The sequence below is a fragment of the Manihot esculenta genome, chromosome 10 (assembly GCF_001659605.2).
Source record: "Manihot esculenta cultivar AM560-2 chromosome 10, M.esculenta_v8, whole genome shotgun sequence".
NCBI classification, from domain to species: Eukaryota; Viridiplantae; Streptophyta; class Magnoliopsida; order Malpighiales; family Euphorbiaceae; genus Manihot; species Manihot esculenta.
The window spans coordinates 3,526,858-3,549,714 of NC_035170.2; the positions used below are offsets into that span (position 1 = coordinate 3,526,858).

The 22,857-nt window shown below is 30.4% G+C and overlaps 4 protein-coding genes across 6 annotated transcripts; 3 read left to right on the forward strand and 1 right to left on the reverse strand.

Annotated features, from left to right (window-relative positions):
- The first annotated feature begins 1,599 nt into the window (after window positions 1-1,599).
- Window positions 1,600-2,756, forward strand: LOC110624984 (pectinesterase 2). The gene is made up of 2 exons (XM_021770461.1): window positions 1,600-1,959; window positions 2,052-2,756. The coding sequence occupies exons 1-2, from the start codon at window positions 1,600-1,602 to the stop codon at window positions 2,754-2,756; spliced, it is 1,065 nt and encodes a 354-aa protein (XP_021626153.1).
- A 167-nt stretch (window positions 2,757-2,923) lies between these two features.
- LOC110624983 (pectinesterase inhibitor) lies at window positions 2,924-6,152 on the reverse strand. The gene is made up of 2 exons (XM_021770460.1): window positions 6,059-6,152; window positions 2,924-3,390 (listed from the first exon to the last, which is right to left on the reverse strand). The coding sequence occupies exons 1-2, from the start codon at window positions 6,150-6,152 to the stop codon at window positions 2,924-2,926; spliced, it is 561 nt and encodes a 186-aa protein (XP_021626152.1).
- A 2,065-nt stretch (window positions 6,153-8,217) lies between these two features.
- Window positions 8,218-16,877, forward strand: LOC110624392 (F-box protein At2g39490). 3 transcript variants are annotated; one of them, XM_021769500.1, is made up of 5 exons: window positions 8,218-8,433; window positions 14,960-15,015; window positions 15,111-15,924; window positions 16,013-16,171; window positions 16,334-16,877. In XM_021769500.1, the coding sequence occupies exons 2-5, from the start codon at window positions 15,011-15,013 to the stop codon at window positions 16,643-16,645; spliced, it is 1,290 nt and encodes a 429-aa protein (XP_021625192.1). In that variant the 5' UTR covers window positions 8,218-8,433; window positions 14,960-15,010; the 3' UTR covers window positions 16,646-16,877. The 3 variants fall into 3 exon arrangements, with proteins under 3 accessions (XP_021625192.1, XP_021625193.1, XP_021625194.1); XM_021769501.1 differs by having other exon boundaries at window positions 14,977-15,015; XM_021769502.2 differs by lacking the exon at window positions 8,218-8,433 and adding an exon at window positions 10,058-10,096 and having other exon boundaries at window positions 14,977-15,015.
- A 3,294-nt stretch (window positions 16,878-20,171) lies between these two features.
- Window positions 20,172-21,319, forward strand: LOC110624056 (aquaporin TIP1-3). Its single transcript, XM_021769125.2, has 2 exons — window positions 20,172-20,644; window positions 20,734-21,319. Exons 1-2 carry the CDS (start codon window positions 20,261-20,263, stop codon window positions 21,106-21,108), a joined length of 759 nt encoding a protein of 252 aa, XP_021624817.1. The 5' UTR covers window positions 20,172-20,260; the 3' UTR covers window positions 21,109-21,319.
- Window positions 21,320-22,857: the final 1,538 nt, after the last annotated feature.

Below are 22,857 nucleotides of genomic sequence, written 5' to 3' on the forward strand. Positions count from 1 at the left end.
ATTAAAATTATCTATGATTTTATTTTTTTTAAATGAAAATTTTGTAAATTAAATAAATAAATCTTTTATTTTAAATAAAAAATTAATAAAAAAGAAATGAATTGAGTTCAATTCTTATGAAAATTTTTTTTTCCAAATAATGGGTTTATGATTTAATTAATAATCACAATTAGTCTAGTAGCAACAGCAAATTTGGCAAGTTAGGGTTGAACAATTTTGGGTCTCATCAAATCTTTTGTTTCCCACTGTAGAGAATTGAATTCAGGAAACTACAGATGAAAGTGGAGAACATGTCCATTATAGAGATTACTACAGTTTCCAACTGTAATGGCAGATTTGTATTCTATATGCAAACATACACATATTCAAAAAAATTGAATTAAATTTTAATCATATATTATTTTATAAAAATTTATTTAAATTTTTTTCATGTAAAAAATTTTATTTGAAAATTAAAGAATTGATTGTGTATGTTTATACATAGAATACAAATCTGCCACTACAGTTGGAAACTGTAGCAATCTCTATAATGGACATGTTCTCCACTTTCATCTGTAGTTTCCTGAATTCAATTCTCTACAGTGGAAACAAAAGATTTGATGAGACCAAAATTGTTCAACCCTAACTTGCCAAATTTGTTGTTGCTACTGCTTTATTTGAAATGGAGAGAAATGAATATGCATAGATATATATAGAGTGGGTCTCAAGACAAAAAGCAACTATTGTCTTTTTATACTGGAAACAAAACAAAGAGAATAAAATGAGTTTATTTTAACTAATTTAAGAAATGCAATCAACATCCTACTGATTTTTTTTCTACTTGGGCAAATCATAGTTCTTTCTCTGTAAGCTCCCTCATTTTACAAGTTTTAAAAGCAGATATATAGTGCAGGCAACATATTATATAAGAGTGAGGCTCCATCGTCTCCAATGCATACAACAAAGTTCTGTGTTGCATTCTTAACTATCGGCTGCAGGCTCCTCAAGAAGAAAGCAAGAGTGGCCTATGGCTTCTTTGCAGATTCAGCTGGTTGCAAGTCTCATTTTTCTACTCATTCTTCACTTTCAACTGTAGTTTCCTGAATTCAATTCTCTATAGTGGGAAACCAAAGATTTGATGAGACCAAAATTGTTCAACCCCAAGTTGCCAAATTTGCTGTTGCTACTGCTTTTTCTACACTAATTGTGATTAATTAAATCATAAATCCATTATTTAGAATAAAAAAGTTTTACTTGAAATGGAGAGAAATGAATATGCATACGTATATAGAGTGTGAATCTGCCATTACAGGTGGAAATTGTACCAATCTCAAGACAAAATAAAGCAACTTAGTTTATTGTCTCTCTATAGTGGAGAACAAAAACGAGTTCACTGTAACTAATTTAAGAAATGCAATCAACCAGCTCTCAACATCCTGCTGATTTTTGCCAGTTGAGTAAATCATAGAAGCTCCCTCATTTTACAAGTTTCAAAGGCAGATAGTGCCAACATATTATAAAAGAGTGGGGCTCTATCGTCTCCAAAGCAAACAACAAAGTTCTGTGTTGCATTCTTAACTATCGGCTGCAGGCTCCTCAAGAAGAAAGCAAGAGTGGACTATGGCTTCCTTGCAGATTGCAAGTCTCATTTTTCTACTCATTCTTCTGTCCTGGACAGTCCAAGGACAACATAAAACAACGTTTGACTTGATTGTAGCAACGGATGGCAATGGAAACTATAGCAAGATCATGGATGCAATCGCAGCTGCTCCAAAGCTCAGTGCTAGGAAATTCATCATCAAAATTGAAAAAGGAATTTATACTGAAAATGTCCTCGTTGAAGATGACAAAACAAATATCATTTTCATCGGTGATGGCATTGATAAAACAATTATCTCTGGGAGTAGAAGCGCTGGAGGTGGCTACAAGACATACGACACAGCTACGTTAGGTAAAATTTTTGACAGATTCTACTTCATTGTAACTTGATGCATCTGAAAGTGTAAAGAAGATTGAATGAGATTTCATAATTGAATGAGATTTCATAAATCTGACAACCAAATTATTTTTAGTTAGGGATTCATGGTGATGGGTTCATGGCAATGGACATGACAATTGAAAATACAGCTGGGGCAGCAAATATGCAAGCTGTTGCACTCCGCAGCAGTGCTCGATCAGTCTTTTACCGTTGCAAATTTTCTGGGTATCAAGATACGCTTTATACTCATCAGAACAAGCAATTTTATAGGCAATGTGAAATTTATGGCACGATAGATTTCATTTTTGGCGATGCAACCGTGGTTCTTCAAAACTGTGCGATTTATGCCCGTCTTCCTCCAAAAGGTGAATCAAACACAATAACTATTACAGCACAGGGGAGAAATAAATCTACTAAAACCACAGGGATAGTAATTCAAAATTGTACTATAACAGCAGCAGATGATCTTAAGAGAAGTGGATCATCATTAATCAAATCATATCTTGGAAGACCATGGAAGGAATACTCAACAACGATAGTCATGCAAAGCTTCATAGACAATATAATAGACCCCGCTGGATGGTTAGAGTGGGAGGATAACAAAACCAATTTGGCAACCATATTCTATGCAGAATATGGAAATAGAGGACCTGGAGCTGCTACAAATAGAAGAGTCAAATGGACCAGCTACCACAAAATTAATAGGCGTGAGGCCATGAAATTCACTGTTAGGAACTTTATCTCAGGAAATGAATGGCTTCCATCTCTAGGAATCCCATTCTTTCTTGATCTCATGTGATCAGATAGTGTTCCCCATAAAAATTAACAGTAAAAGTACATAGTATATTTGTATAAGAAAATTGACAGGATATGGTAAGAACTGCAGCAAAAGTAAATATTGATATTGTATTATTTCATAGTTATCAAATATAGGGTTTCCAAGCAAGTATTGCCCATAAGAGAGAATCAATTATCAAGGTTGCTTAACATGTCAAGAGCTATTGTACAAAGTTGTTCAAAATGATCATTCCAAGCAGCTAATTCAGGCGGCACATCAGTTTTAGGTTCTTCAGAAAATGAATCTAGACAAGTCTCTGGAGCATCATCAGCAGCAGAAAGATAGCTATTTACATCGTTAAACTTGTTCTGTCCTAAAAGCTTTATTGCAGCTGGTAAATTTTTAACCACAGCAAGCTCATAGTTTTCCACGCACACATGAAGACAACTCTTTAAACCTTTTTCTTTGGTTTCATTATACATCTTCTTTATTTTGATAAATGCTCCTCTGCCAAAGACTAAGCTAGCTTCTAGGGTTATCTGAGTAAGGCCTTTAAGATCAGCATTAGAGCTACGAGGATCTGATCTCAGCGTTTTCACGCAAAGATCATAGTACTCGGTTTTCTTGCATGTTTCCTCGATAATGTCTGCTCCTTCTACGCTTGTTGACGTGGAGAAATAAAAAAAAAACAGAAACATGAGAAATTTCATTTTTTTTTTCTTGAAAATGAATAAGAAATACAGCAGAGTATGATTATTGAAGTTTTACAGTATAAGATAGAAGAGGGAAAATCCCTGTATATATAACCAGAAGACGAACTTGGCATAATCAAGCAAGAGTTTTTATCACATTAAATTAAATGATTTGCTTCCTTTATATAACGCATCTGCCTTAAATGTTATTAAGAGTAATTCCATGAATATTAGTAATTCATTCATTAATTTTGAAGATTTTATTATTATTATTATTATTATTAAGAAATATTATGTTGGAAGTTGTATTCTTGATTGGAGTTGAATTTGGATTTTTTTAAATATATATATTTTTAAAATTATATTTTTCCTAAAATCCTTAATGCGTACAGATACGTTGGTAGTACAAAATATATTAACGAAAATCGCGATACTGAATAAGGAAATAACAAGTCATTTATCCCACAATTCTTTTTCTTAAATTTATTTTGCTGAAAAAAAATTAAAATGATTAAGGAAATATGTAAAATAAAAAAATATATATTGGGATAAAGCCCAAAATTCACTGTTGGGAATTTTTTTAATTAATTAAAAAATTTTAATTCCATTTTTTAGATTTTAATTTTATTTATTATGGAATATTCTACAAAGAATTCTATTCTACTGCATGAAAACTACATCCAATAAATCATTGCCCTTAGAATCCTTTCAATATATTGTCACGAATTTAATTTAAGACAAAACAAATTAAATTTAAATTATTTTTTTCAAATAAAAAAAGAAATCCATTAATGATTCAAATCCGAAATTACAATCTCATGAAAAGAAGGAGGAAGATCCTCCCAAGTACAGAAACTAGCATATAAATAAGCAAGTTTAGCCAAAGCAGTAGCAAGCTGATTTACTTGCCTCTTTATTCACACCGCCTTCAAACTTGTTTAGGACAGTAAAAGTTGCTATATTTACAGCAGGAAGATTTATTATTTAATTTTTGATAAAACATAATCTCGATTTAAAAAAAATATATTAAAATATTTTTATACAATTAAATAATTAATAATTAAGTTATTCTATTTTTTTTAGGATTAAAAAAATAAATAAAAAAAAAATTTTTAAATTCTAACTTTGCCCTCCATAACTTTTTACCTCCTTTTGCTGTTGTCCCTTTATCCATCGGCTCTTTTTTTTTTCTCTGTTGTTGGTTATCAGACGCTTCTCATTGTTTGAATCAAAACTCCTATTTTTACTATCACTGGATTCATTTCTTATGGATGTGCTTCTCTCTTTAGAATTTTCATGTTTGAAATCAGAACACTTTCCGATTATTCAACTACAAGTTCAATGAAAGAAATGATGCAAAACCTTATGAATTAAGTTCAAAAACTCTATAACAAGATGAAATAACTCCAAAAATCAATAATAAATTCTCATCTATAGCACCCAATGTAAAAAAACAATAAGAACATTAATAATTGAGAATTAGAGAAACAAGAAAAACACCACAATTAAATTGATAAATTTACCTTGATTCTTGATGCAATTGGAAAAATGTAATCTCATACTTTCACAATAATAAAAACACGCAAATAGTATGAATAATTTTAAATTTTTTATTAAAAATTTTCCCACGCAAAAGATGACTTGAGTATATATAAAGAAAACTAAACATAACCCTAAGAGAATAAGGATAAGTTAAACCCTAAAGTGCCTAAACAAGACTAGCCGATTTTAATTGTCTATAACAAAGGGGCGGCACACTAAAACCCAAACAACTAAACTAGTAATACTAAAATAAATAAGATAGTATAAACTTAACACAAATAAATAGACTTACAGAATGCATCATTAAGACTCAAATAACATGTATAACAGTCCCCTAAGGCTACCCATGAGTTATGCACATGCTTTACACGTTTTCCTTAAGTTGCACATACATTACACATGTTTTTTCAAATTTATCCACTTTGTTTGATAGACTTGTACACCTTCAAATTACGCCCAATGAACTTGAATATTCATAAAAGTTTCACTTTAGGCATCTCTTTGTGTAGTTTTGGTCCATAGGTTAGATTATACTCCTTAAGCTCATAATTGCAAGTATTGCATCAAATTTGTCTCATATGAATTGAAGGATGCTCCAAGTGTATTTTGATCATATGAATATGATTTTGAACTTCTTTTAGACCCATTTGAATGATATAAGATTGTTTCACACCATTATTGCAAATCTGCCCTATTGGATCCGTATTAAGAACCTCACTCATCCCTTTCAAATAAAACTTTCAATCTCTAATGCCAGAAGAACTTTCATTCAATTTGATTATGTACAAATAAAACTTTCAATACTAATACCCAGTACCAATTTCATTCAAATTACCTAAAAAATTATAACAAATCTATTAACTCACAACACCATCCAAGAGTAGATTGACAAATGAACCAATATTGCAACAATGATTTAGTGCATAAATAGCTTGAAAAACATGTATTCTCATACTTATTTCTACCCATATTTCATCAATCTACAGTTTTCCCTTTTATTAGCTCAAACAACTTGTATTGCTTTTAGATTTCATCAATCTAAAAGCAAATCATACAAATGTATATGCATGCCCATCTATTTACTAAAACCCATCGAAGTAACTATCAGATCTGGAAACGAAATTTCCATCATTGCCAAGAATATTGTTGTCGAAGAAATCGTCTCTGCATTAGCCTTCGCCATCTATAAAAAGCTCTCTTTTATCTTGATTCGATCCATGCATCTTATTACAGATCTTTGGGACTCCATCTGCACAGTTGTCCATGCTGATCTCCACTTCCATTGAAAAATATTTTCAATTCTCTTCTACAAAACTTTCCTTCTGCATTAACAGTAGTCGAAGGTGTTGCTGACTTGATTTCACTTACTACTGTTGGGGAAAGAACAACAAAGGCGCACCTTTAGAAGCTATTTGCGTAAATTGTGATTGATATGACTCTCTCCATAAGAGATTCATAACAATTTATATACATGTATATACATGCTCATCTATTTACCAAAACCCATTGTAGTAACCATCAGATCAAGAAACGAAATTTCTGTCATTGCCAAGAATATTGTTATTGAAGAGATCGTCTCTTCACTAGCCTTGGCCATCTGTAAAAAGCTCTCTTTTAATTTGATTTGATCCATGCACCTCATTGCAGATCTTTAGGACTCCATCCGTCCGTATTGATCTCCACTTCCATTGAAAAATATTTTCAATTCTCTTCTACAACCCTTTTTTTCTATATTAACAGTAGTCGAAGGTGTTGCTAAAGGGTAAAAACAATGACTCAAATGTTTTGCGAAGGAGCATAGTTGGAGAAGATAAAAAGAAGAGGAAGGTGATGAAAGAGAGAAACAATTGAATGGTTACAAAGTTATTAAGAGAATAGGTATTAATCGAAGAGATAAAAATAATTTAGTCTTTTCTCAATGCACTGATAATGAAAATAGATGGAATGTTTATATTAATTAATAAAAAGAAAATTAGAAATATTTTAATAAATTTTTAAAAATATAAATATTGACTTATAAATAAAAATACTCAAAAATTAAAATATAAATCCTTTTCCAGAGTCCCAATCTGAAAACTCATCAACAGGAGCTCTTACAGCTTGATAACTGGTAAAACAAATTAAAATACTATAGTCCATTAAGAAATATTTAAATTCATAATTAAGTATTTGAAATATATATAATTAATTGAATAAGTTAAAATTGTATACTATTTTTCTATATGATATGCATAGAAATATTTGTGATTTTTCTTAATCTAAGATTAAAAAAAAAAAAATTTATAATATTAATAGAATATTACATTTTTACTATTCATTGTGAAAAATCCAACCAATAAAAAAAATTTAAAAATGAATTCATATATATAATTATTTTTGCCAAAGAATTCATAAGATATTGTGCATTAATTAAATTCGCAGGCCATGACCCCACCTCCTTAAAAGCCTCTGCCCTCCTTTCAATTCAGTCCACATAATTTCTTTCTAACAAACAAACTGGATTGAATGTTGGATTTGTCGGTTCATATTTCGGGAGAGAAAAGGTCTGACAACTTGCAAAAAAATTTTTTTGCACCTAATCTAAAAATTATTAATTTAAATTATTAATATTTTCTATATTCTATAATTTTTATTCTAATTTTCTATATACTATTATAATTTTATTTAATAAAATTTAATATTTTTAAAATAAATATAATTGGAAAATTAATAAAAAAGTTATTTTTTAATATATGTAAAAAATAAAATTAATAAAAATTATAGAAGGTAGAAAGTATAAAAGAGGACGATAGATAATAATTTTAAAAAATAAATAAAAAATAATAAAAATTATAAAATAAAAAGAACAGTAATTAGCTATTATAAATATCACTTTTTTTTCATTAGCGATTTCCATTAAAGGAATCAAATCTAAACCACTACATATCTCCAATTGCAGATTCATTTAATAAATGATCCACAAAAAGCGTTGAGTAGTCTTTTATTTTTGCAAAAATTAGAAATTTGGATAGAGTGATAGCGGAAGGCGGCGCTTTTACGATCATTAATGTTTGCAAAAATTTACCTGCATTCGTTGCTGTTCGAGATGTGGCGGCTGGTTGTTGTGAGTTTGCACGAAATTTATTTTCAAATGAATTTTGTTCGTTGTTTTAATGTTTTTTTTAAAATAATAATTAAAAAATAAAATTTCAAATCTTTTAAATTTATTTAAATATATTTATCATCAAACTATATTTAATAGAGCTTATAATGCTACTGACAAAAAACAAATCATCACATCTGTATTAAAGTTTTTGTTGCAAGTTGGCCTCTTCCTCCCAATCTCGCAGGCCAAAATATATCAAGAGCAACAAACATGAGCGCTGCTGCTTAAAGAGAGGCTCTCCTTCAATTTTTCTCTAACTTCATCCATCCAGCAGCTTCTTTTTCATACGGCAAAGGCTATGGTTTAAAAGAAGAATAAGGTAATAAAATCTCTTTTCATCACTTAAGCTTACTGTTTCTGCTCTGCTTCGTCGTTTCCAACCTTTGAAATCCCTTCATTTTTAATCTTGCATGCGTTTCATACACAAACTATGAGCTTTGCTTGTGTAGATCTTGAAGATAAACTTGCTAAATTCTTCAGAAGTTAACACTGTAATTTTTGTCATTGCTTCAATGCTGCATCTATCTAAATACGTTTTTGCTCTTAATTCAGCAAACAGTACTATTAGTCTTCATTTAAAAAAAAAAGTATATTAATATTACTATAATCAAGTAATAGAAAAAGAAAAATCCAAAGCCCAACCAATTGTTCATTTCTTTTTTTCTACTTCCTACTTCCGTTAACTAGTGACACATAGATGGAGATAGATCAGGTATTTTGGATGTACAAATAATAATATATAATCGAGTTTGGGAGGATTTGAATTTCAACATTTTGAGTTGAATTCGGATTTTATATAAAGAAATTTACTATTTAATTTATATAATATGAAAGAATTTATAAATTAGTTATAAATTTTAAAAATATATTAAAATATTTTTAATATTTTAAAAAATTTATAAATTAATTTTTTTTATTAATTTTAACCGTTAAATATTTTATTATTTAATTTTTATAATATATAAAAATTTATTAGTTAATCTTTTAATTTTATAAAAGTATTTACTAATTAATCTTTTTATATCGAGGATATTTTAGATTTTTTTTATAATATTTTACAGTTAAAATTAATAAAAAAATTAATTAATAATTTTTTTAAAATTTTATGAATATTTTAATATATTTTTTAAAAATTAAGATAATGTTTTTTTTATACCATAATTTGTTATTTTTAAGTAAGCTTAGTGGTTGAAAATGAGAAAAATGATCATTATTAGCTATATATACGTGTGTTTCAGAATTTCATAATGCTTAATTTATGTCTTTTCAGTAGTAGTATTGTATGTTTTAATTTTTATCCATTTATATGTCTAATATTCGATTTATTAATGAAATAAATGAATTTTTAAAATTATAATTATATTATTAGATAATGAGTAGTGGATAATTATTAAATTTGAAAATAAATAGAGGATGAGTATTATTATAGAGAAAATGGATGGATGGTGTGACTGCTATTGATTAATCATGAAAGAAAGGGAATTTAAGGTGGTTGACGTTTACGGTGGCCACACGTTTAAGTTAGTAAACTGAAAATTAAAACGAATATAAGGAATTGCTTAAAATTTAAGAGTAGTTGTGTAAAAATTATGTACTTTTGTCTCTACGATTATTCATTTTTATACTGTAAGAAGATGAAGTTAACTATAGTATTTCTTGAAAACTCGGCTGGTACCGGCTAATTGATAAGAGATCCTTCCAGCTAATTAATTGGGAATTCCGCGATTATAAGCGTAACGAGAGTATGCCTGCTAATAGTAACTTTATGTGAAAACTCGACTTATTCAGGAGAGGGCGAGTTTTGAAAAAGAATCGAATGCTATAGTATCTGGGTCTTCCTTTCCACAGATGGGATAGCGTATCGACTTATTAAACTCTTGCCACGTGGCTCTATCTTATAGTGACAACTCGTAACTTACTTTGGGCGACTGTTGTATTATATTAAAAGTTCCCCGCTGATCTTCGATTCATCAAATTCGAAGGTAACAGTTGTTTTCACGATATAGGGCACGTGGCCTGTTTAGATTGGCCTTCCACACTTGCGTCGCTTTGCCTGCTCCTACCTATAAATGATAATCGCCATATTTTGTAATTTTCATTTTTAATAAGAAGTCTTTTTTTCTATACTTTGTCATTATTTTCGCTAAGTACTTATATGCTCAGTGCTCAACCATAACTCTCATCCAATTATCGTCAACAAGACTTAAATAGTCTCCTTAAAAGATTGTTAAGAGATTAACCCGCGACCATAACACCTGGTTACTAGCCTGACTAGTGGCCATAAAATAACTTGGATAATTTATAGAAGAGGATTAACATTCAGACATGTGGCTTGGCGGCCACCCGTTTTGTGGCGCTTTTCAGCAGAAACTCGCCTCTGTCTTTTGGAACTAGTGTCTGAATACTCACCTAGCGGTTACTCATCTTGTAGCGCTTTTCGGCAGAAAATTGCCTCTGTCTTTTGGAACTAACACTCAAAGACTCGCCTGGTGATTACCCGCCTTGTGGCGCTTTTCGGTAGAAACTTGCATTTATCTTTTGAAACTAATGCCCGAAGACTCATCTAGCAGTTACCCGCCTTATGGCAATTTTCGGCAGAAAACTTGCCTTTGTCTTTTAGGACTAATGTTCGAAGACCTGCCTAGTAGATACACACCTTGTGGCACTTTCAGGCAGAAATTTGTCTTTATTTAGTGGGACTAATCACCTAGTCATGTGGCCTTGCGAATATCCGCCTAGTGGCCCGGATATAAAATGCCTTATTTAGCGGGACTAACACCCGAATTATGGCCTGATATAAATGTCTTGCTTAGCGAGACTAACACCCAGATTATGGTCTGGCGGAATCCGCCTTGTGGCCTTGTTTAGCGAGACTAACACCCGGATTGCGGCCTAGCGAAATCCGCCTTGTGGCCTTTTTTAGCGGGACTAACACCCGGATTATGGCCTGGCGGAACCTGCCTTGTGACCTTATTTAGCGGGACTAACACCCAGATTATAGCCTAAGGGAACCCGCCTTGTGCCTAGTATAAAATATCTTGTTTGATGGGACTAACACCCGAATGCCTGACGAAACCTACTTTATGGCCTACATAAAATGTCTTGTTTTGTGGAACTAACACCCGGATTATGGCGTGACGGAATATGCCTTGTGACTTGGCATAAAATGCCTTGTTTGGTGGACTAACACTCGGATTATGGCCTAACAGAATCCGTCTTGTGGCCTAACATAAAATACCTTATTTGGTTGGGCTAACACCCGAATTATGGCCTGACGGAACCCACCTTATAGCTTAGCATAAAATGCCTTGTTTGATGAGACTAATACCTCAATTATGTGGCCTAGCGGATGTCAGCCTTATGGCCTTGCTCTTGTCTCCAGGCTTTCATCTGATGTTCCTAATAAAAAAAATTTGAAGAACACATCATATTTTTGTTTATAACATTTCTATAAATAAAAACATTCTTTCAAGAATAATTAAAAGGCTCGGTTATCTAACTCAATCAATTTCAAAATTTTGGAGTTTGACTCAGGAGTAGAATATCTTGTGACGTTCCACTTTTATAGGCCCTTATTGCCACTCGGTCCTAACCACATGAATAACCTCTTCAGGTTTCCTGTCAGGGGTAGTTTTGTGAGTTGTTGCCTCCGGTTTAGGTCTCCTCTCATTCCTCTTCTTTCTGGTAAATTTTCAAAGTGTGTCATCCCTTATTAACCTCTCGATCTCGTCTTTCAGCTCCTGGCACTCCTTCGTCGTATGTCCATGGTCTTCGTGAAAATGGTAGCACCTAGTCCTGTCTCGCCTTTTGGCTTTCTCAAGGTTGAGCTTGGGGGGCCACCTGATCTTCTTATTGTTTTTCCTAATCCACCTTAGAATATGTGTTCGTAAGTCATTCAATGGAGTCTAATTCTTATGCTTACCTTGGTCATTCCTTCTTCGGGAGACTGGGTAACTTCTATGGTCTCTCTCATATCCTTGCTTCTCTGGCTTTTGGCCTTGCTTTTGACTCGTTTTTTTGTTCTCTCTCAATGTTTGGACTTCATCATCCAACCTGATATATTTCTAGGCTCTGTCCATTAGCTGTTAATACATAGCGGCTAGGTTCTTGATTAGGGAATCCATGAACTTGACATCGCATGTTTCTTTCTTCAACACTTCACATGCTAGCTCATGATTTAATTCATCCACTAGTATTACTTCTAAATTAAACCGTGAGATAAACTTTTTTAAAGATTCACCCTCTTCTTGGCGGATCTTCCGCAAGTCAAAAAAGAGCTTTTTATAAGGTATACAAGTAATAAACCTAAATTTGAAGAATATAATGAATTGTATAAAGTTCTGAATTAAACCCAGGCTCAGATATTAGTACTATTTATGAGCCAAACCTGTAAGAGTAGACGAGAACACTCGACATAACACAAAATTATTAACGTCGTGAAGCTGCATTGTTGCTCTAAAGATCGCCAGGTGACTCCTGAGATCTGTTGTCCCATCATATTTATCCAATCTTGGGAGTTTGAACTTAGCAGTAAAAGTCTTTTATTGGATCTTATCTGACAAAGGTGAAGTATCATCTAGGCCAAAGTCCTCTTCCTGCCCTTTCTGGTACCTTTGAATAGCCTGTACCAGCTTTCAGTCGACGTTCTTCGAAGCATCGCCTGATGACTCCTCTTCCTCAAACTTGTCCTTCCCTTTGGACCGCGTCTGGATTGCCTATGTCCGAGTCCTTGAAGTATCAATGGAGGCTTTCTCCCTTCTCCTGGGAGCCATGAATGACGCCTCCTCTCGACCTTTGCATTGCTCGAGAGTAGCCTGCAATCTTTTGACGTATTGGAGTATTTATTCAATGTTTAAATTGTTAGAATCTGCTTTATTGACCATAGATGGTGTGTTTTTTCCACTATCAAGAATCTGCTTCGACTAATTGATCGGAGATCCCACGATTACGAGCGTAACAGGGTCTGTCTGCTAACGATAACTTTATATGAAGACTCGACTTACTCAGAAGAGGGCGAGTCTTGATGAAGAATTGGGTATCACTGTGTCTGAGTCTTCATTTTCAAAGATGGGACTGCATATCGGCTTATTAACCCCTTACCACGTGACTCTATTTTATAATAACAGCTCATAACTTATTTTGGATGATTGTTGTGTTACGTCAGTAACTTCGAAATTTTAGTATACTACAGAAATTTAGGGGTGAGCAGTATTCGGTTCAAACCGAAAAAACCGACCGAACTGAAATAATTTCAAAATGCGGTTCGGTTTTTTATTCAATTCGGTTCGGTTCGGTTTTAATCAGAAAAAAAAAACCGAACCGAACCAATTAGTGATAATAATATGTTATTTTTAATAATATAGAAAAATTAAATTATATTAAGTTTAAAATATTTTAATTAAATTTTAAAATATTAAAATTAAAGTGTAAAAAATAAAAAAAATTATTAAAAATTAAAACCGATCAAATCGAATCAGACCGGTTCAATTTAATTTAATTTCTGATCAAAATCAATTTGGTTCGATTTTTATAAATACTAAAATTTTAATTTTCAGTTTATTCAGTTGAATCGAATCGACCGAATGCTCACCCTACAGAAATTTCAGAAAGTTATAGATTTTTAAGAAAATATTAATGGATGCAAATTTAATTTAATGGACAATATTAAAATATTAAATAATTTTGGTAAGAATATTTAAATAATAAAATAATATTTATATAATAAAATAAATATTAAAATAATGTAAACATTTAAAATTTAGGAAACAAGATAATTTACTTTCGATATGAATATGATAAAAGTTTAGTAATATAATAAAATAAGTATTTTAAAAATAAATTATACTTTACAGCAAAATTTTATTATAATTTTAAATTTAAAAATATAATAATTTTAATTCATTAATTAATAACACTCATATGTTAAAGTTTTTTATTATTTAATAAATTTAATTTAATTTATTAATATTACAGGTGATTTTTATGTATAACTAATAATAATTTATTATAATAATAACAATAAATAATTAAATTTTATTATTTAAAAAAAGTTAAGCTATATATAAAACGAGTAAAATTAATTAAATTTGAGTGTGTTTAATTAAATTATTATATTGAAATTTGCACAAAATAAATTAAATTTTATATAAAAAATACATAAATCCATATATAAATACTTAACTAAAAATTAGATAATATATTTATTTCACAATAAAAAAAATTAAAAATTAAAAATTTGATTGCAGGAGCTATTTTTTATTTAGTTGAGAATATCTAACATTGAGTATTATTAACGAATTCAAATAAGAGTCAATTATATTAAAAAATAAAAATATACAAAAATTAAATTAATTTGCATACACCAAAAGCTAGAGGTATCTGCATATCACGTCACGTGACCCCAGAATTTTCAGATTCTTTAGCCCAAAAGAATACTGAATTCTGATCAATGCAAGAGAATGAAAATTCCATAGGTTGAAATTGGGTATAAAAGGAATAATTTTAATAATTCAATTAAAATCCCTAATTAGAATAGATTAATTAACCAAGTAACTAATCACTTTAACCCAGTTTTCAACAATAATTTCAAATGGGTATTTGCTTGATTATTTAGATAACAGAATTGTCAAATGCCATTAGTACAAATTTAGCCCACTCTCAACAATGCCAAGATAATAAAACTAGACAAATTAGTATAGCCAAAGTTACTTTTACGTCTCTCATTGGCTGTTAAACCAATCGGTACGATTGCAGATAGCAGCTTTTTACACTAATATTTTTTGAAAAATAGCTTACCGTAATTTATATTATATGGACTAAATAGTAAATTTTTCTGATTGTTCCAGTTTTTTTTCATTGACAGATTGGATTCCCAATCTCATCTATGGCTCATAAATATGGGGTAAGGATTGATTTAACTTCGCTTTTAATCTTCTCATGTTAATCCTAGTTCATGCAAAATTATTATGCTAATTTGGTTTTTGATTCTTTAAACAGGAAAAATCAAAAGATGGGTGATTGGATCAGTAGTTTGCCTGATGGAATCTTATTCCACATAATTTCTTCACTTCCTTTTGAATCTGCCGTTCAAACAATTTTCCTTTCAAAGAGATGGAAACTTCTATGGGAGACAGCTCTAGTGCAGCATGGAACTGAGAAAGATGTTGCTGAAGCTATCTGTGATTTTCTTGCCAATTTTAATGAGCAAGATCCATCCAAGAACACCAGAAAGTTTCAGTTTCATTTCATCAATGGCTGTGTCCTCTTAGCTATTATTGCTCCTAATAGCAAGCTTCATCTTGATTTCTCTTCTGGGAATCATGAATTTGACAGGCAGTTTAAGTTGAAGTTAGAATTCAATAATCCTCAGAATCTTTCCCTTTCTCAACCATCTCCTTCTCTTGCTTGCTTCTCTGTCAAAAGTCTTCATCTGATATCTGTTAATCATCTCACAAATGATGCAGTTTCTTCCATCTTGCAAAATTTTTTCTCCCTTGAAACTTTGAAAATTACAGGCTGCAAGTGCTTGCAGTCTTTAAGTATAGGTTCTGATACAAAGCTTTTGAATCTGATAATCTTTGAGTGTTTGCAGTTAGAGTTTCTGCATATCAGATCTTTTAAGCTTCGAACGTTCCGATTTCGAGGACTATTACCTTCATTTTGGCTTGAATATCACCATAATTTGGTTGATGCATATCTTGATTTCAGACAAGGTCCCAAGTATAATAGCTTCAGCAGCTGCAACTTTGACTTAGTCCTGCTAACTATAAAGAATGTGAAAGCTCTGACTCTATGCAAATGGACATTTCAGGTATTCTTCCTATTGCTGCTTATTTATTAAATTAAAGGAAAATCTCCTATTTAATTCATTAATTGTTGTGTTGCTGCTGCTCCTGCAGGCATTGATTTGTCAATCACTAACCACATTTCTTTCGGAATTCCAATTCTATAATCTAAAAGAACTTTGGTGGATTGATAATTCAGATCAAGACTATGACGGTGATGCCTTAATCTCCTTCCTGAAGCTCTGTCCCTCATTAGAGAAACTCTTTGTCACTGTACGTTTCTTTGAAAGGCTCATGACTTATAGGGTCCAGTAACGTAGATTCTCATCTAATCCCTCCATTTGAAATCAAAGATTTCACAAGAATTTTGCAAGAATTTATTTAATTCTTTTATTACAAAATGGATAACGGAGTGAGTTACTTAACAATTTGCAGATTGATCCCAAAGGCTACTTTGTGGAGAAAGCTGCAAAATGTTCAATGAAAGCTGGTAAGAACACAAAGCTGCAACATCTAAAACTGGTGAAACTGGATGGTTTCACAAATGAAGCAGATGAGATCCTCTTGGCTGAACGTTTAGGAGAAATTGTCACTAGTGAGCCACTAATCTTAACATCAGCAAATGGGATTTGCTTTAAGAAGCTTATTCAGCAGAAGGGCTCACATGAAAGGAAGTGTGGTTATAAATCAGTGGAAGTAAAAGATAAGAATCAGTTATGTCCAAAGCATGTTCATATGAGTTTGTAGATGCAAAACCTGCACCAGCATTTTGTATTGATAAAGACCAGAATGGGCAGTTAAGGATATACATGTAAGGGTAATCTTACCCTTTGTCCGAATTATTAGCATCAAACTTCAACATCAATTACGGTTGGTGTTGGAAATTGGAATAGGTCACCTAAGTAGGTTAATCCAATTCCATATAATACATGTTCTTTGAATTACACAAGCTTTGAGTATACATGGAGGATTACATCAATGGAACTCTGTATACATGTTTTAAATCCAAAGTTATTTTGGAAATAAATATCTGTTTATTTACAGAAAATAACTTGTATTTGAAAAAAATTTTTCGTAGAAAATATTTTCTATAAAAAATATTTTATTTAAAATATATTTTTCAACTACATAACTTATTTTTTAATATTTAATTTTAACTTCAAAAATAAATTTTATTAACAAATTTATATATAAATATTTTAATAAAAATCTCAGCGTATAAAAATAACATCGTCTTCTCATTTTTCTTAAAATGGCATATATTTCATTATTAGGAAAATATTTTCATTGACTAAATTTTCTGATTACCCTAAATACCATAAAATATGAAAAATAATTTTTTGAAAAATATTTATCGTGAAACAAACACAGTCTAAGGTCTTATTTGGTTCAAATGAGTTATTTCCTTAGAATTCACTTCTCATGAAGTAGCTTAACTAGATTGGAGTAAATAAATTATTTCCCCATTAGAAAAAGAAAAATCCTTCACTTTCCAAGAAATTCAAAAAAACATGTCAATCAAATAAAAACAATTTTCATACTTCTTAAAAATTTTAAATCTTTTAACCGAGTTATTCCGACCAAACAAAATCTAAGATACACACCTAGATTATGAGATGTAATTGTATCTCGAATATAAATTATAATTTATATATTCAAATTTATATGTTGGATAGTTTATTAATTTTTTTGGATCGAGACAATGGAATCGAGTAAGAAAAATTGAGAGTTTGTATCCAGGTGAAATCAAACTCTTTTATGTACAGATGTACTTCTTCGTAAGTCTTGATAAATCAATGAACAATTTTTGCATAGTTTGCCTTTACTAGAATTTTGTTATCGAGAGTTTTTCTTTGAAAATAATTAATGGAAAATATTTTACAAAATTAAGTATTTTTTAAAAAATGACTTTATAATTTCTAACGATAAACCATTGTCTAGATTTGAGGTGCTTGATATTAGATTGAAAGTAATTTTTTTTTTAAGAATCATATTCTGTTCATTTCATTTGAGCCAATTAGTCTATAAATTAATATTTATTTCATTTCATAATTTTTATTCTATCATTTTTTTGGAATATTTTAAAATTATTATTCACTCTCTTTTTTTATACTATAATAGCATATAAATACACCATTATAATTCTATTTAATTTTATCTTATTTATAAAAATTTTTAAATATCTCTTAATATTTAATAAAATTTAATATTTTTAAGATGATATAATTAAAAATTTAATGAAAAATATTTTTTTAATATACGTGAAAAAATAAAATAAATAAAAATTATAGATCCAAGTATAAGTTTTGTGAACACTCCAAGTTTTTTTTTGTTAAAGGTAAAACCATTTTATTAGAATGATTAAACTTAAACCTATATAAAGAGAAGCAACCAAACAAAACACAAAGGTAAAATTATTTTTTTTTAAGTATTTAATCCGATTGATCTATATTTGGTACATGGATTTGAGTAGTTTTAGAAATTAATATTTGTAATAGGTTTGTATTTAAATTTTATTTATATAAATAATTAAATAAATCTAAAAGATGTGTTTTATGATATTATTTATAGAATTAATTTTTAAATTTTGAAAAGATAAATATCTTATCGCAATTAATAAAAAATCTATTTTTATATAACTTATTAATAATTTTTTGTGGGATTTTTGAAACTAAAATCGCTTATCATATTGATTGATTAAGATAGTAGTAAAATAACTATCTATATTTCTAATTATATTAGTTGATTAGAGGTGTAATAGAATAATTTTTACTTAATTATTTATATTTTTAATTATATTGATTAATTAAAAGTCATGTAATAGAATAATTTTTTAAAAGATAATTTTATTTTATTATTTATTAAATTATGTGATGAATTTTTTATTACACGTTAATCTTAGAATTCTAAACTAAAATCAATAGTATTCAATTCAAATAGTGAAAATCAGTATAAGGATCAACTTAGAAGACTGCTAAAAGTACAAGTTATTGTATTATTAGAAGCATGAGTGATCATGAACAAGAAACAAAGAGCTGGAAAATTCAACACAAGAAACATGCTAATATAAAATCAATCTCTATGTGATGTGAAGTGAGATCAGACCAGTGACTGCAACAGTATCAGAAAATGTAAGTCTAGTACAAGTGGTCGGTCCAATAAGAGAAAAATAGATTCAGTGCTGTTGTCCTTTTCTTGGGTAATTTTTACGAAAGTATTTCATTAATCTTTAAAATAAAATGATAATTAATAAATCATTTATTTTTAATAAAATTTTATATATTATATGGATTGGGTTAGAATATTCAAGTGGAGTAATTAATTTGATTGCGTGGCAATAATTAATGCATGTATCACGTAAGACAGAAGCCCGCGACATGAACCTTTTTGCACCACTGGATCCTCATAATTTTGTAAAATTTTCCAACTTTGTGACCGTCCACGTGATTAAATAAGAAACTCATGGACCCATACTTGCCACCCCAAACCTCACCTCGTGGCCCACACACCATTTTTTTTCTATTCAATTGCCTTTATTCAAAATCAAAAACTCGCCGCTCATCTCTACCTCCAGAGGCCAACGCAATTTTAAAATTTTTTAATATTTATTTTTTTATTTTAAAATTGTTTGTAAAGTGTATTGATTTTTAGAAAAATTATTTTATAAAATTACATAAAAATTGTATTTTAAAAACATAAATTTATTTAAGAAATTTATTTTTTTATAAAATTCTTTATGTTTATATTTTTATATTTCTATAATTTCTTATTAAATGACAATCTTTAAAATAATTTACAAAATATTTATTGACTTAAATTCAATTTATGCAAAAAACATAAAATCTTTTTTACTATATTTTAAATAAAATAATCATAAAGTTATTATAAAATTATATTTAAAAACCATATTTTAAACAAATTTTAAAAGATTAAATTATAATTACAATCAGGCTCTTAGTCGTCAATCAACCCACTCAACTACATTACCCAATCATGAAAACGGGACCCGTCGACTGTCCTTGGTCGGCGATCTCAGGGTGCCAAAATCGGCAAATCCCGCCCAACCCCACCTCTCTCGATTTTTGGAAGCTAAATTCATTTTCCACCATACACGTGTCTCAAATACTTAGGTTCCAGGTCACTTTCACTAGCCGCAAATCACCGACCCGTGACTTGATTAAAAATCCATCCTCTCCCTTCTGTTTAGTATTTACCGGAAACCGATTGTACCGGTTCCTCAGCCGTTATTTCAGGTATATATAAAGGGAAACTCAACTCTCGATCATCACTAAGCCATATTCAAATACTCTAAATAAAGAAGAAAGAAGTAGCAGAACAGAGCTTCTTCTAAACTTCACGAAAATGCCGATCACCAGAATTGCAGTTGGGAATCCGGGAGAGGCCAGCCAACCAGACGCCCTAAGGGCGGCTATGGCCGAGTTCTTCTCCATGATTATTTTCGTATTCGCCGGTGAAGGATCCGGCATGGCTTTCAGTAAGCTAACGGACAATGGTTCGACAACGCCGGCGGGTCTAATAGCTGCATCACTGGCTCATGCGTTTGCTCTTTTTGTGGCGGTTTCCGTCGGTGCAAACATATCTGGAGGTCATGTAAATCCTGCTGTTACTTTTGGTGCATTTATTGGAGGAAACATTACTCTATTGAGAGGGATTTTGTACTGGATTGCACAATTGCTTGGATCTGTTGTTGCTTGCTTGCTTCTTAAATTCGCCACTGGTGGATTGGTATGAAATTTCTCCCTAATTTAGAAAAATTAGACATCGGTTTGATGCTAAATTCTGGTTTCTATATAAAACTTGTTCATTCACTGCAGGAAACATCAGCATTTGCGTTATCATCAGGGGTGTCTTCATGGAACGCAGTTGTCTTTGAGATTGTGATGACCTTCGGCCTAGTCTACACTGTTTATGCAACTGCAGTGGATCCCAAGAAGGGGAATGTGGGAATTGTTGCCCCAATTGCAATTGGTTTCATTGTTGGTGCCAATATTTTGGCTGGTGGTGCTTTTGATGGTGCATCCATGAACCCAGCAGTTTCCTTTGGCCCTGCTGTTGTAAGCTGGACGTGGACCAATCACTGGGTATACTGGGTGGGTCCATTGGTTGGTGCTGCCGTTGCAGCCATTGTCTATGATAACATCTTCATTGGTCCAAATGCACACGAGCCACTTTCCACCAATGATTTTTAAGAATTGAATCCTTTTTCATGATAGAAATTAAATGTCTTTCCTCCTTTTTTTAGATTGAGCAATAAGAAGTTTGGATTTCTGTTGTAGCTTGGTTGTGTTAGGTGTTTCTGTTGTTGTTTCCACTTATTTTATAGCAGTGGATATCAAACTTCCATTAGTTGTCTTCTACATATGTTGAATCAATGAAACTGTTCCATTTAGGATTTCTTTATTTTATTTTGTGATCATGAAAAATTATTACATATAATATTATATGTATAAATAAATTTTGATAATTGATTATAATAAATCCATTACAATCAATAGTTACAATGAAAATCATTACACATATGATAGTTACAAAAAATTTCTCCACCACTAGGGCCCATAAAATTGGAGAGTAGACTAAATTTTCAAATGATTTGCTTCCACGAAGCAAGGACTGAAAATTCACATGGAGACTTTGAGGAAAATCAAAAAAATTCAGATTGAGGAACAAAACGTACTGTTTTTGACTTGGACAGAGATTAGGTTCTTAGATTTCTGAAATCTTATATCCACCAAGATATCTAAGTTGGTAAAATAAACAAAAGTCAACATCTTCAATTTAATTGCTTCATTTTTAAAATGCCCAAAACTAACCTCACTAAAACAATCCAATATTAATAGAAACTAAATTAGAAGCTTCAATTTAAAAATATTTTTAAATAGTTCAATGTAAAAAGATATATTATATCGTCTAATTAGTTAAACATAAAAAATAAATATTTAATTAAATTACTTGTCTAATCTCTTTTTAATTGATAGAGAAAGACGATAAAGTAATGAAAAATTCTAACTCTCATTCCCATTGGTGGTCAAAGCTTGTAGGCTGATAACTAGCATCATAATATATTACAAAGACTTATAGTCATTGTTTTTAGCTTAGCACCATCAAATTTTTATATAAGCTCTTTCAGGCAATTGCTTAAGAATTAAGATTTAATATTTATAAATTTTGGATTAATAAAATTGTAATAATTTAGTGGTAATTTTAAAATTTTAATTTTTTATTATATATAAATTCAAAACATTTAGTATTTAATTTTTTAACCTCTATAACATTTAATATTTAATTTTTTCTTGTGTTTGATTTGTTAAATTAGTATATAATTAGAGTTGAATTTGTTTATTTTTCAGAATATATTTATCATGTCGGTAGATTGTAGTTGGATATATAAGCGACTAAATCAAAATGACTTCCTTAATTCTGAATTTGAGATTGAAATAGAGACATTTCTAAATTTTGCCTGTGCACAAGTACAATTTATGCATATAGAAAAGGATGTGTTTGATAATATATTTTATAAAGTCTATTACAATCGTTCCGAGTTAGAATTATTGTATAATAATGGTAAAGTATAAAAACCTAAAGAAATCAGATTGGATAGAGGCAGAGATATGGAATGAACTTGTTGCATATTGGAGTACATCAGAGTAGAGAAAGAAATCAGAAGCTAGTAAAGCAAATAGAAACGTAGAAAAAGATGGGACTATTATGAAACACTCTAGTAGTTCAATAAAACTAGAGGTTCATAAGAATAGATTGGTATAACTATATTATTTCTTACTTTTATTTATACAATTTTATTTTTATATAGATGGTTATAAATTATTTGTGCATCTTGTGTTGTGTAATTATTTATTTTTTGTAGGCAAAAAAGTTAGGTAGGCAACCAACTCAACTTGAACTATTTCGTGCAACTCACACAAAAAATGGGAGTCAAGGTG

Coding starts and splice junctions, on each gene's coding strand:
- LOC110624984 (XM_021770461.1), top strand. CDS start 1,600: ATGGCTTCCTTGCAGATTGCAAGTCTCATTTTTCTACTCATTCTTCTG. Junction 1,960..2,051: donor TTGACAGATTCTACTTCATT/GTAACTTGATGC, acceptor AATTATTTTTAG/TTAGGGATTCATGGTGATGG.
- LOC110624056 (XM_021769125.2), top strand. CDS start 20,261: ATGCCGATCACCAGAATTGCAGTTGGGAATCCGGGAGAGGCCAGCCAA. Junction 20,645..20,733: donor AATTCGCCACTGGTGGATTG/GTATGAAATTTC, acceptor CATTCACTGCAG/GAAACATCAGCATTTGCGTT.
- LOC110624392 (XM_021769500.1), top strand. Junction 15,925..16,012: donor TATGCAAATGGACATTTCAG/GTATTCTTCCTA, acceptor CTGCTCCTGCAG/GCATTGATTTGTCAATCACT. Junction 16,172..16,333: donor TAGAGAAACTCTTTGTCACT/GTACGTTTCTTT, acceptor AACAATTTGCAG/ATTGATCCCAAAGGCTACTT.
- LOC110624983 (XM_021770460.1), bottom strand. CDS start 6,152: ATGGCGAAGGCTAATGCAGAGACGATTTCTTCGACAACAATATTCTTG. Junction 3,391..6,058: donor TCTGATAGTTACTTCGATGG/GTTTTAGTAAAT, acceptor CAACAAGCGTAG/AAGGAGCAGACATTATCGAG.